General features: G+C 40.4%; 1 protein-coding gene across 1 annotated transcript in view; it reads left to right on the top strand.

The window, feature by feature from the left end:
- The window catches only part of ARK2C (arkadia (RNF111) C-terminal like ring finger ubiquitin ligase 2C), a 153,809-nt gene that overhangs the window by 129,223 nt on the left and 11,044 nt on the right, over nt 1–13,542 (top strand). The window contains exons 4-6 of the mRNA XM_087717064.1: nt 9,128–9,257; nt 10,084–10,182; nt 12,770–12,865. Of these exons, the coding sequence (XP_087573190.1) occupies nt 9,128–9,257; nt 10,084–10,182; nt 12,770–12,865 (325 nt within the window). The remainder of the gene's footprint in view (nt 1–9,127; nt 9,258–10,083; nt 10,183–12,769; nt 12,866–13,542) is intronic.

Here is a 13,542-nt window from a genome sequence, read left to right on the forward strand (position 1 = left end):
GGAAAAGGGAAGGAAAGAAGGGAGGGAAGAATGGAAGGGAGGGAGGAGGAAAGGAAGGAAGGAAAAGGGAAGGAAAGAGAATGAAGAAAGAAAAGAAAAGAAAGGGAATGAGGAAGGATGTTAGGGATGTAATGCCTGATGCACGTGTAGTTAATTCAGTGTATACAAATGTTAAACCGCATGATGAATGTGTACATTTGTTCCATAGGCATCTGGGGCATATTAATTTTAAAGCATTACAGGAAACTGCTGTTGGAAGAAATGTCCTTCTGGGTTCAGCTCCAAGTGGGGAAAAAGACACTGGAGACATGGAGGCTGCTTGGAAAGATTGTTTTAATGGTGGACAGGACCACGTGGCTTGAGTCCTGAACAGAAAAGGTGATCACATGCTTCAATGTTGGGTGGAGAAAAGAGAAGGAAGGACTAAGATGCTGAGTCCTTGGTTTTATGCCCTCTCTGGCCTTTGATCTTGAGCTTGTATTCTGATTGGTTGTCAGACTCCCATGGGCCCATACAGGGACAACTCTCTAGGCTGCGTTTTGAATCCAGGTTTGGTTGAGTTCTCAGATGCCATGTGGTGAGTTGGATAAAGGGCCAATATTATCATGCCTTAATCCCATCCCCCTGGAGCTGAAGGGGAGAACTCTTTATTATGTAAAGGGACTGGCTTGGGCGCCTTAATGGCCCATTGACAAAGTGGGTGGGGGCAGGAAGCTACAGGGAGCTATTCTCTCTTAAAACATGTTTCTTCCTTTTCGCATCCAGGGAAATATAATATTCTGCCTTTTCAATATTTCCTAGGATATTTCATTTTTCTGGGAGAGGGCTGGGTGATAACTTTCCACACTGCTAAATTAGCAGAAGGAGTCAAATTAAAGCCATGTAATAAATATTTAAACTGTAATGTTTGCAATAAGGAAAAAAGTAAGGCTACTCCCGCAAAGAGGCTAAACGGTTTTAAAACTAAGAAACCTTTAGAGGTTGTATTTGCCGATTTAATTGGCCCTATGAAACAAAGTATCGGAGGTGCTCGTTATGTATTAAGTATTATGGACCACTATTCTAGATATGGTTTCTGCTATTTACTAAAGGACAAAACAGAAACGTTCCAGCAATTTTATAACTGGATGGAATTTGCTGAGAGGAAAGCAAAACTTAAAGTAGTTACCATTGTAACTGATAATGGAACTGAATTTATAAACCAGAGTTTTCAAACTATGGTTAAGCAAACTAAAATTGAGCATAAGGCATAATAGAGCCAAGGTGGCGCAGTGGTTAAATGCAGCACTGCAGGCTACTGCTAGATCAGCAGTTCAGTGGTTCAAATCTCACCGGCTCAGGGTTGACTCAGCCTTCCATCCTTCCGAGGTGGGTAAAATGAGGACCCAGATTGTTGGGGGCAATATGCTGACTCTCTGTAAACCGCTTAGAGAGGGCTGAAAGCCCTATGAAGCGGTATATAAGTCTACTGCTATAAATATGCCGCTCCTTATAGGCCACAACATAATGTGTTTGTGGAACGGAAAGGACAGTCATTACAGGCAATGGTACGGACAATGTTGTCAGATTCAGGTTTACTGGACAAACTATGGGGGGGGGAGGCAGTGATGTGTGGTAACCATATTCTTAACAACGTAGTTAATGCATCTACTGGTGAATTACCATTTACTAGATGGCATGGCAAGAAACCTGACCTTAGCTACCTACACACGTTCGGAGCTCCTGCATGGGTTCATATTCCCGCACAAGTTAGAATAAAGGGACAACATCAAGCTCGACAATTAATATTCATGGGTTATAACTCTTAACCACAGATCATATAGGTTTTGGGAGCAAGGCACAACTAAGGTGTATCATAGTGCTAACGCTAAATTTCTAGAAAATGTTGGGTGGAATAGACTAGTAACCAAGGATGAAGTAGTCATTGACACCCAAGTAGACCATGAGAATAGGACAGAAATACCACAATCAAGTGACGAAGGGAAGGTGTCTACTCAAGAGGAGGAGGTAATAAAGCAGGAGGACGTTCAACAGGATAGTCCAGCTATAAGCCCTGAATTACCCAGACGTTCAACTCGAGTAACTTGGCCACCTGACAGATATCAGGCATCTATTGCACGTCAGGTGGACAAGGTGCCTGCTACCTACCATGAAATGACTACATATCCCATTCAGGATCAAAAAGTATGGCAATCTGCAATGGATAGGGAATTTAAGTCATTGCAAGATCTAGGAGTGTTTGAAAATGCTCAATTACCTTCAGGTAAACACGCAATAGGCTGCAAATGGATAGATAAACTTAAAACTGGAGTGGGTGGGACTGTAACGTATAAAGGTAGGTTGGTTGCTCAGGGATTTGATCGGTCACCTAGTGACTACGACGAAGTTTTTGCTCCTAGTTTGAAAGCAACCACATTGCACGCGGCATTAGTATGGGCAGTGAAGCAGAAGTGTGTAGTGTACCATTTGGATGTGGAAACTACATATCTGCATGCACCGCTACAGCACACCATATACATGAAAAGGCCATTGGGGTTGAAAGCCGAAGAAACCACTGATTGCTGGAGATTGAAAAAGAGTCTTTATAGCTTGAAGCAATCAGGATTCGAGTGGAATCAGTGTATAGTTAAAGCATTGACTAAAATAGGGCTTAAGGCTGGTACGGCTGATCCTTGTTTGTTTAAAAACGATAACAATGGCGTAGTTTCATTATTACTATTATTTACTGACGACATAGCCGTAATAACAAAAACTGAACAAGAGGCTATTAGAATCATTTCACTTTTACAGAAGCAATTTACTATTAAAAATCTTGGAGAGATTCGGCAGTATCTCGGATTGAGAATCGTAAAAACAAGGGGAGGGTTTAAAATATCGCAAACAGAGAAGATTAATCAGTTACTTAAGAATTTTAGGATGGAATTATGTAAACCATCAAAACCCCCAATGAGTCAGGAGTTTGGCAATGATGATGTAAAGAGTCCTATTTTTGATAAAGGATTGTATCAATCGTTGATTGGTAGTTTCTCCTATCTCAGCAATTGGTCGAGACCTGATATATCATATAGTGTGAACCAGCTAGCCAGGTTCAACGCAGAACCAACTGAAAGACACTGGCAAGCTGTGAAAAGAATATTAAGATATTTGAAACACACAATGCATTATGCGTTGTATCTAAAACCTGCCGATGGTTTTAGGTTGTCAGCCTATGCCGCTGTAAGTTTCGCCACAGATGTTAATACACGGAAGTCAACTTCTGGTATTGCTGTGTTTTTAGGTAAAGCACTAATTGGATGGAGGTCTATTAGGCAAAAGCACCTTAGCCTATCAAACAATGGAGGCTGAATTTTCCTGTTTATCATTATTGTGTACAGACATAATTTGTTATAAACAATTGTTAATAGATATGGGGATCACTGAAATAGAGCCGATCATTGTTCATGAGGACAACCAGGCAGCTATACAGCTGGCTACAAATCTTGCAGTAAAAACCAGAACTAAACATACGGACTTGCGATATCTGAATGTGCGACAGAGAATTCAGAGTAAAATGATTGCATTGGAATATTGTATGCCTGAACACAATATAGCTGACCATTTCACTAAGGCACAAGGTGCTATAAAACACAAAAAGTGTTGTGATGACTATGGACTAAGAATGTGAGGTATGTGTATATACATTGGCAACCCAAGGGGGAGAATGTTAGGGATGGAATCCTAGTCTTGGGTTGGCAATCTCCCTCTCTCTCTCTCTCTCTCTCCCTCCCTCCCTCCCTCCCTCTCTATATATCTATGTCTGTCTGTCTGTCTGTCTATCTCTATCTATCTATCTATCTATCTATCTATCTATCTATCTATCTATCTATCTATCTATCTATCTATCTATCTATCTATCTATGTTGTCTCTTTCTTGCCACCTATATCATCTATCTATCTATCTATCTATCTATCTATCTATCTATCTATCTATCTATCTATCTATCTATCTATCTATCTATCCCTCTCTATATCTATCTATCTATCTATCTATCTATCTATCTATCTATCTATCTATCTATCTATCTATCTATCTATCTATCCCTCTCTATATCTATCTATCATCTATCTATCTATCTATCTATCTATCTATCTATCCCTCTCTATCTCTCTATCTCTATCTATCTATCTATCTTATCTCTCTCTCTCTCTCTCTCTCTCTCTCTCTATCTATGTATCTATCTATCTATCATCTATCTATCTATCTATCTATCTATCTATCTAACTCTCACTATCTCTATATCTATCTATCTATCTATCTATCTATCTATCTATCTATCTATCTATCTATCTATCTATCTATCTATCTATCTATCCCATGATTGAAATAATGTATCTGTCACTTTAAATGCTCAAGTGAGATGTGATTGGATGCTGTTGCTTTAATCAGCCATAAGAGGGAGTAGGAACTACTACTGTTTGTTCCTGGTTGTTCCTGTATGTTCTCCGTGCTTGTTATTGGAGTTGAATACTGTAGATTGGATGGTGGCTACTCTGTATGTTAGTTACCTGTCTACATGGTGAATCGTGAGTTGAGCATCTGTAAACCAACGTGTTGTATCATAGACTGTGTATATAATTCAAGACTACTTATCGCTTGTTTTGGAGAATGTTTATCCTACTTTATTTTTGTTAGCGCAAGTAAAGTTATCCTTGTTTTAACTTCGGCGGCTGTGATTGATAGTGTGACTATTCAGCGGCACATCCCTTGCTACCTTCTGCTCCTCAACTCTAGTCTCCAAAAGGAGATATACTTAACAAAAGAGGAATTACTTTTGTCTGTTTGTTCCTTCTATGCTCTTTGAATACTCTCTCACACCTTTCCTTTCTCCTCTTCCACTCTTAATTCTTTCTGTTCCCCAAAAGTCCCTACAGAAAGAATCACTCCGAGACAGGTGTATGGAAAGTGGGGTCACTCTCAAAATTTGGCGGCGGTGGGAGGAGGGGGGATTTGCAGAACTGCTTAAAAATCCCTCAATGCCCCCTCAAATCCAAACAGGCTGAAAATGCCATCCATTTCAGGATTGTATACACCTGATCTCATGGATTTTTGCTCTCTAGATCCTTTCCCACAGAAGCCAAATTGGGGCAGTTGGAAAAAGAATAAGAAAAAGGGAATATTTGTACAAGCGAGGACTTTACATTAGAAATGTGCTTCTTCCACTGAAGAAAAACATCTCTTTTGTCATCTGTTTATTTATCCCTTTGCAATTAGCCTAAGGGGCCTGGGGTTTTTGGTACGCATCTCTGTGTTAGCCTGTGTTGTACAAAACACACACACAAACACACACACGCACACACACAGATACACGGTGCACCCAAAGGCTTGTTAAACCGATCGAACTATTATCGTACTTAGAAACGTTGAAAGGCCATGCATCAAACAAGGAAGAAAGTAATTAGAAGAAAAAGGACAACCGATTCGTACATTTAATGCAGTTTATATAATAAATTGTCTCCGAGGCCTGACTTTTGATATACCTGCGCATGAAATATTTTTTTTGCTGCCTCCTAATGAATAATTCAGCTGAAGGTGAATTTGTTCCACGCTCCCAGAGTTCATTTATCAGTCACTCAACAAAAACAACAACACTTGAACAACAAGACAGACACTTTAGATGATCTGTTCTCAATAGGTTTTTTTTTCTAATAACCTTCTTTTTTTGCCTACATGGAAGAGCTGTATGAAAGATCTGATAAAGGGGGAGACCCCCTTCCCCCCCAAAAGAAACCACAAGATAGTAAGGGAGGGAGGGGAACAGGGAAAACTGTGGAGAAAGGTACCAAAATAATAAAAATGAATACTCTGAAGAAAAGATACCACAAGTATAAAAACAGGAAAAAGAAAATGAAGAAGTCAGGAGAAAGGGGAGAAGATGAAAAATGATTAAAAGCGGAATTCGTGAGAGCCCAAGAGAAAATGGATAAAAGAGGAAGATGAGGGAAAAGAGTAGAATTAGTAGATTAAAGGGAATATTGGTATGATTGTATTGTTATGCAGCTAATTAAGAAATAAAGAAAATATAGTATATTATTAATTGTAGAAAAAATGGAAAGAAATGCTCTCTTATGTCAAAACGTAACTAGAGGAGTATGTATATATATATATATATATATATATATATATATATATATATATATATATATATATATATATATATATATATATATATATATATATATATATATATATATATATATATATATATATATATATATATATATATATATATATATATATATATATATATATATACTATATATATGTACAATATATATATACATATATATATAGTTTTTGTTTTTTAATTTGTGCTGATAAATAAATAAAGGGAGACTAGTATAGATCTATTTCAAGCTATTTAGCTCTCATCAGCTAGCCATACCCTTACTGGGATTTGAACCTGGGCTATATTGCACACTAGGCAGAGATCTTAGCCATTAGGCCACAGGCTCTTATCCGTTATCAGCGAAGCACAGTTTTTGAAGGGGCAATTGAAGATATTGTTTATGTACTAAGAAAAAATAGAAAACGGATTGACTATATTCAAAATAAATATGGGACTAAGAAATTCCAGATAGTTTGCGACTGAAGAAACAAGGAATGATATAATCTGTTTAGAGTTAGCCTAGTTAAGAGGAGTTAAAGCTCAAATGAAAGATGATACCATCTTTGTTAAAGATTTAAAGGTTCTGGGAACTCTGGGTTGGGGGAGGTTGGGGGGGTTGGGTAGGGAGGGTGGGAGGGAGGTAAACATTTGTAAAAGTTTTTTCCCCTAAAATTTTCAATAAAAAAAAAAGAAAAAATAGAAAATAATGGAAGAAAATAATTTGAAGATCCAGTCAAGAGTTTATTTCTGTAATATATGTGAAGTTGTATTAAAAAAATAAAAAACTTTGGGGGAAAAAGAAAGATCTGACAAAGAAGGTAATTGAGATGGACCGGTTGCTTTCATAGTGTGAAGACAATAACTTGGTCCTTAACACCAATAAGACCCAAGGAGCTTCTAGTGGACTATAGAAGGAAGAGATCAGACATCCAGCCCTTGCTTATCAATGGAGACCGAGTGGAGCAAGTGGCCAGTTTTAAGTTTCTGGGTGTTCTCATAAAAGAGGACCTCACCTGGGGAGCTCACATTGCAGCCCTGGTCAAAAGGGCCCAGCAGAGATGATACTCCCTGAGACTTCTCAGGAAACAACCACTGAATGGTGACCTTCTACCACTTCTAAAACTGCTGGTGACCTTCTACCGCTGCACCATAGGGAGTATCTTAACCAGTGGTGGGATTCAGCCGGTTCGCACCTATTCGGGAGAACCGGTTGTTAACTTTCTAAGCAGTTTGGAGAACCAGCGGTTGGAACAAATCTCCTTTTGGTTTTTTCCACTTTACAAGGCTAATCCTGTAAGGAAGGCAGGAAGGAAACATTCTGGTGTTGTTTCTAGCCTGATCTTTATTGCCCTGCTTACAGAAACTGCCTCTCCATTAACACTTATTACATTGTTAACACCTAAGGCAAAGCAGCGCTCATCGGTGTGAGTGACGTTGAGTTGGCCACGCCCACATGGTCACATGACCACCGAGCCCCGCCTACGCAGCTGGTCATTAGGGCAGAGAACCGGTTGTTAAATTATTTGAATCCCACCACTGATTCTTAACTTACTGCACCTGTGTCTGGTTGCCAATTGCAAAGTGGTAGAAAGGACAGCACTCCAGAGGGTTAATGCCATTGCCCAGAGAATCATGGGTTGCTCTCTCATTCATTCATTCATTCATTTATTGAATTTCTATGCCGCCGAATCCCGAGGGACTCCGGGCGGCTTACAGAAATGAAAAAAGAAATTAAAAAGGTTTTTTTAAAAAACAATGGGACACAACAAAGTTAAAAATGAACACAACAAACACCCAAACAGGAGGGGGCTGGACCTCAGTCAAGGGGTCAACAGCCCCAGGCCTGCCGGAAAAGCCAGGTTTTAATGGCTTTGCGAAAGGCCATGAGAGTGGGCAGGGCCCGGATCTCTGGGGGCAGCTCATTCCATAGGGCCAGAGCTTCCCCTCCTTGGAAGAGCTTTATATCCCCCAATGCCGTAAGAAAGTTCAAAATGTTCTTAAAGAGCCATCTCATCCTGGGCACACTCTTTTTTTTTTAACTATTACCATCCGGCAGCCGGTACAGGACAATAAAAACCAGGACAAAGAGGCTTCGATTCCAGAACAGTAATTATATTGAATTCTACAGTACAGGGCAATATTTTTTTTTAATTATTTTTATTTTTTTTTGTTACACAGACAACAATGGGAAAGGGAGAGGATGGGGAAAAAAGGGGGGGAGGGGAAACCCATCTTCACATACAATATGTCATTTAATCACAGGTGCATCCCTACTAAGTTTATACATCCCGTATCTCTCTATTGTATATTTAATAAGCACCACAATAAGCTAGGGTTTAAAAAACAAAAAACAACAAAATAAAACAAGGGAGAGAGGGAAAACAAAAGGTAGGGGGAGGGGGGGGGAGGCCAAAAAGGACAAAAAAAGGTCCAAGAAGGAAAGGGGGAAAAAAAAACCATCATCACATGGAGCATGTCGTTTGATTATGGTTGTTTTAACATCTACATCTTCAAATAATGTTTACCATCTCAGATATTTCCTCTAATGTAACTAAAGGTCTCATTTTCCTTCTACAATATATATTCAGTTAACATTAGCATTATTTTCCCCCAGAGAATATACTTCTATTCATTGTTAACCTTGCATTTCATACCTTCAAACAGAGATCTTATTCCTTCATTGTTCAACAAGGCATCGCTGCCTATATATACCAGTTTTCATTTGTTCCCCTATTGGAATTGCCTTATCTTCTCACTGCTAAGCCCCGCCTTCTTTCCCCCGTACAGGGCAATATTAATGCAGTATCAGGGGTTTTCAGTTCAAATGTGTAGAATGGGAAGGAGATGTGTTTTTGTTTTATTTTTATAGTTTTCTCATGTAGGATGTGCATCAAAGACGGCATTTAATTTCGTTGTACAAGGTGTGCAATGACAATAAAGCAAACTCAAACTTCAGCTGATTTTCATTTTTGTCCTTCTAGGGATCTGAGTGTTGATGCTGGTCTCAGTCACAACCAGTTCCAGGTCAGGCCAGTTCCTCAACATTATCAGCATTATTTAGCTCCACAAAGGATGCATCATTTCCCCCAGAATACATCCTCAACACAGATGGTAAGTCAAGGGGTATGTTCAGGGGTGGGCTTCAAACATTTTAGCAAGGGGTTCACTGCCCAGTTGCTAGGTGGGCATGGCCATGGTGGGCATGGCCTAGTTGGCCTCATGCATCATGGCGGGTGTGGGGGGCTTTTCACCCTCCCCGGGCTCCGGATACTTTCCTCGAGTCTCCGGGAGAGCGAAAACATCTTCCTTGTGTTCCGGAGGCCATCCAGAACTTCCTGGAGGCCCATTTTTCACCCTCCCTGAGCCTCCGTGCAGGCCCTGTACTCACCTGGCACCAAATGGGCTGCAAGGAGACTCATGGGAGGGATGGGAGAGGCCAGCTAGGGGTGGGGTTTGCGGCTTTGCAAAACTAAGCAGTTGCTTAGTTAGAGGATCACCCGAACCCGTGCTAACCTGCAGCAGCCCACTCCTGGGTATGTTAGCATAAGCAGTTTGATGTCAGGAACGCTGCACTAACATCTTCGAAATTCCATAGCTTGCAAGGGAAAAGATCCAGATTGTATTCCAGTGGAAAGATTCCATTCTCGTGCCAAACTCTCTGGAAAATGATAACAATCCCAAAATCAGGGGTGAAATTCAGCAGGTTCTGACAGGTTCTGGAGAAATGGTAGCGGAAATTTTGAGTAGTTCGGAGAACCAGTAAATACCACCCCTGGCTGGCCCCAGGAGTGGGGAGGGAATGGAGATTTTGCAGTATCCTTCCCCTGTCACACACCCCAAGCCACACCACACCCATCAAGCCATGCATCTGAGAAGGAAGCTGCATCTGAGAAGGAAGCTGACCCCCTCAATGTTGCTTCTCTCCGTCGCTTCGCAGGTTGTCCACGAAATCAGAAATTACCCCCAGTTTCAGCTGCTTGCTCTTCAGGGACTGAATCCAAATCGGCACACATCTGCCGTGCGAGAAAGTCATGAGGTGAGTTCCAGAAACCATTTTCGCATCTATTGGGTGATTGCCCATCAATGACATGTTTCAGTGCAGGGACCAGAAGTGGTATTCAGCCGGTTCAGACTGGTTCGCCCAAACCGGTAGCGGAAATTCCACCTGCCCCGGCTCTATGCCGTCCTATTTAGGCACGTTTTTGAGGCCGGGAGCATGGGCAGAAGACGCTCATGCAAGCAAAGCATATGCAGGAAGGGTGGGCGCATGTGCGGAAGGGCCCATGAAGGAGGGCGAACTGGTGGTAACAAAATGTAAAATCCACCTCTGACAGATGTCAGCATTCCAAGTATCATGTAGAATTAAATCAGAGTCCAAGGCAAAACGATCCTTAAAGTTCCAATTTAATAAATCAGACATCTTAGCACATCTGTGTAAAATCCCAATTCTGGAAATTACATCAGAATCCCACCCAGTTAAAAGTTCATGATCTTGTCCCCACACCCACAATCCATCACATGGTCCAATCTTCTTCTTCCACGCTGGCATCCACACCCAGCTGCTTCCGGTCAGGTGTAAAAGTGTGGAGATAAAAGATGACCTTGGCTTCTAGAAAGGAATGACAACAATACATTCCACAATCCTACTCCTGTCTATTCCCCCCTCCCATCAACTATACTAATGAAACAGCATAATGAAATAAGAGAAAGTGTGGCAGGCCAAAATTCTAAAAGGAATATAATTGCAGGCCTGACAGCAGGGATGTTCAAACTTGACCACTTTAATACTTGTGGACTTCAACTCCCAGAATTCCCCAGCCAGAGTTTTGGGAGTTAAAGTCCACAAGTATTAAAGTTGCCAAGGTTGAACACCCCTCGTCTAGAATGATGCACCATCTCAAACATGGCTTCTCCCCAAAGGGTTTGACTACAGCTCCCAGATTTCCAAGCTGTTGGTTTGCTTGTTGGATTTCTGAAGACCCAGGCTGGAGAAGGAGACCAAATTAACATTTCTTTGGGAAGAGTTAAGAAGTTTGCATGAAATTATGAGATTTGTTTGAAAACTTATCAGCTAAATGTTGGAAGTGTAATCAGATACCAGGTTCATATTACCATATGTAGTGGACATGTCCAAAGGCAAAAATAAAATAAAATACTAGACTAAAACACATACTTGGCTTAAAAAAATGGTAAACCAACACATAGATTTGAAACCAGAAATATTTCTGCTGGGGATACGACCAGAACAGTATAATAAAGGCAATACATATTTAATTTTACATGTTAGTAACAGCAGCAAGAATAGTATTTGCACAACAGTGGAAAAAAATGATGAGGTCTCGACAGATGAAAGTGTAATAAAAAAATATTAGAATGCACCGAGATGGATAGATTGACACTTAAGATAAAAGAAAAGGAAGAAACAGAACGCTTCTTAACATGGGATATGTTTTACCAATGGCCAATTAACAAAAACAGAGGGTAGAATTTAAAAAGAATTCAAAGAGATAATAAAAATTTGTATTGAAAATATTGCAAGGTGAACAAACTAATTGTTTTATTATTTTATGATTAATATTGATATATTTATTAAGATTAGTATGATGATGGTTATTGTTGCAGTTTTACTTAAAATTAAGTATGCCCAGACAACACGCTGTTCAGATAGACATGGATTTTTTAAATGTTTTTAATGAAAAAATGTACCAATCTCTATATGTATAAAAGTGAAGAACCACTCATTCATTACGAAATCTCCAGAACCATAAAGCCTACAAACTTGAAATTTGGCATGTATGTTCCTTATGTTCCTCTTGGCTTCTAGGTGCCCCCAAAGAAAGGATTTTTCGAAATGACCATCAGATCATTAGTATTTCTTATACAGTAATTAACAAGCTCTGATGCTAAGGAGTTCTACTCCCCCTCCCCACCTGAAAAGAACTCTGTTCCAACTGCCAGTTGCCTTAAATTAACACGCTCTGATGCTCAGGAGTTAAACATTCTACTCCCCCTCCCCACCTGAAAAGAACTCTGTTCCAACTGCCAGTTGCCTTATATTAACACGTTCTGATGCTAAGGAGTTAGACATTCTACTCCCCCTCCCCACTTGAAAAGAACTCTGTTCTAACTGCAGTTGCATCACATTCTATTACCTCAGTTCAAACTGGTGGAGGTTCCACTCCTATACTCAGGAGCAGCCTGGGTCTCCTTACAGTACTAAATATTGGTACCTCACCAAAACGTCTACGACTTCCACCTATGGAACTGATTCTGGACTCAAGGTGGCGGGAGCGATATTCCCTTATGTGTTTTACTCTCCGACTACTACTGAGCCAATGGATTGTGAACCAAATTTCTCCTGCATAGCCCGATCACATACTTTTGTTGCAAAACATGGGCATCCACCTACTAGTAAAACATATATTTTAAATTTTTTTAAAAGAAAGAAATGATGAGATTTCTGATGAAGGGCATATTCTTTCCCCTTAATGAGCTTTGGATGAAAAATATATATATATTTGGATGAGGATGGGGTGTCGGATGGAAAAGTCACAGAAACAGCTGGCTAAGCAAGTTTATTGTAGACAGAAGCTCTTTGACGCTATCTGTCGTTTTTGATCCAGGAGTTGTTGCAGCTAGAAGACAGGTTGGGAAGTGTGAGTAGAGGAGCTGTGCAAAACACCATCGAACGGTGCACTTTCCCACACAAATACAAGAAGGTAAGCATTGGAAGAGAGGCTGATGGGACATCCCAAACAGAGATTGGCCAGCAACCTTATAAATGTAACTTTCAGACTCAACCGTGTTCTGTTTGTCACTTGATTTGGCCCAAAGCCATCACCTTTCCGTTGTTCTTCAAATTTAAATCGTGTTTGCTTTCATTGTCCTCTTAATGCTTCCCTTCATGTTCCCCTTCTTTCACACCTTTGCATGCAGGCATAATTCCCAGGGAGTTAGAGGGGCTCTGCTACAAAGATTTTACTATTAACTTTACTATAAAACTTAAATAGCCATAGCACCTACCGTATTTTTCGGACTATAAGATGCACAGGACCAAGATTTTGAAGAAGTAATTTTTTTTCAAAAAAACGTTTTTGCACTCTGCAGGCCTCCCAAACCCTCTGCACGCCTCTTTTTTTTTTTGGTGAAAAACAGGGCATGCAGAGAGTTTGAGAGACCTGCCAAATGATCCTGGGGGCTGGGGTGGGGCAAAAACGAGCAAAAAATGGCCCATTTTTGTGTGTGTGTGAAAACAGGCCCATTTTTTTGCAAAAAAATAGGACATGCATAGGCTTTGGGAGGGTTGTAGAGTGCTCCTGGGGGCAGGGGGGACGGGCAAAAACTGGCTCATTTCCCCCCCAAAACAGGCTCATTTTTTTTTTTGCAAAAAACAAGG

Source organism: Thamnophis sirtalis, unplaced genomic scaffold (genome assembly GCF_051295495.1).
Source record: "Thamnophis sirtalis isolate CommonGarterSnake01/CBP01778 unplaced genomic scaffold, rThaSir2_p1.2 scaffold_5, whole genome shotgun sequence".
NCBI classification, from domain to species: domain Eukaryota; kingdom Metazoa; phylum Chordata; class Lepidosauria; order Squamata; family Natricidae; genus Thamnophis; species Thamnophis sirtalis.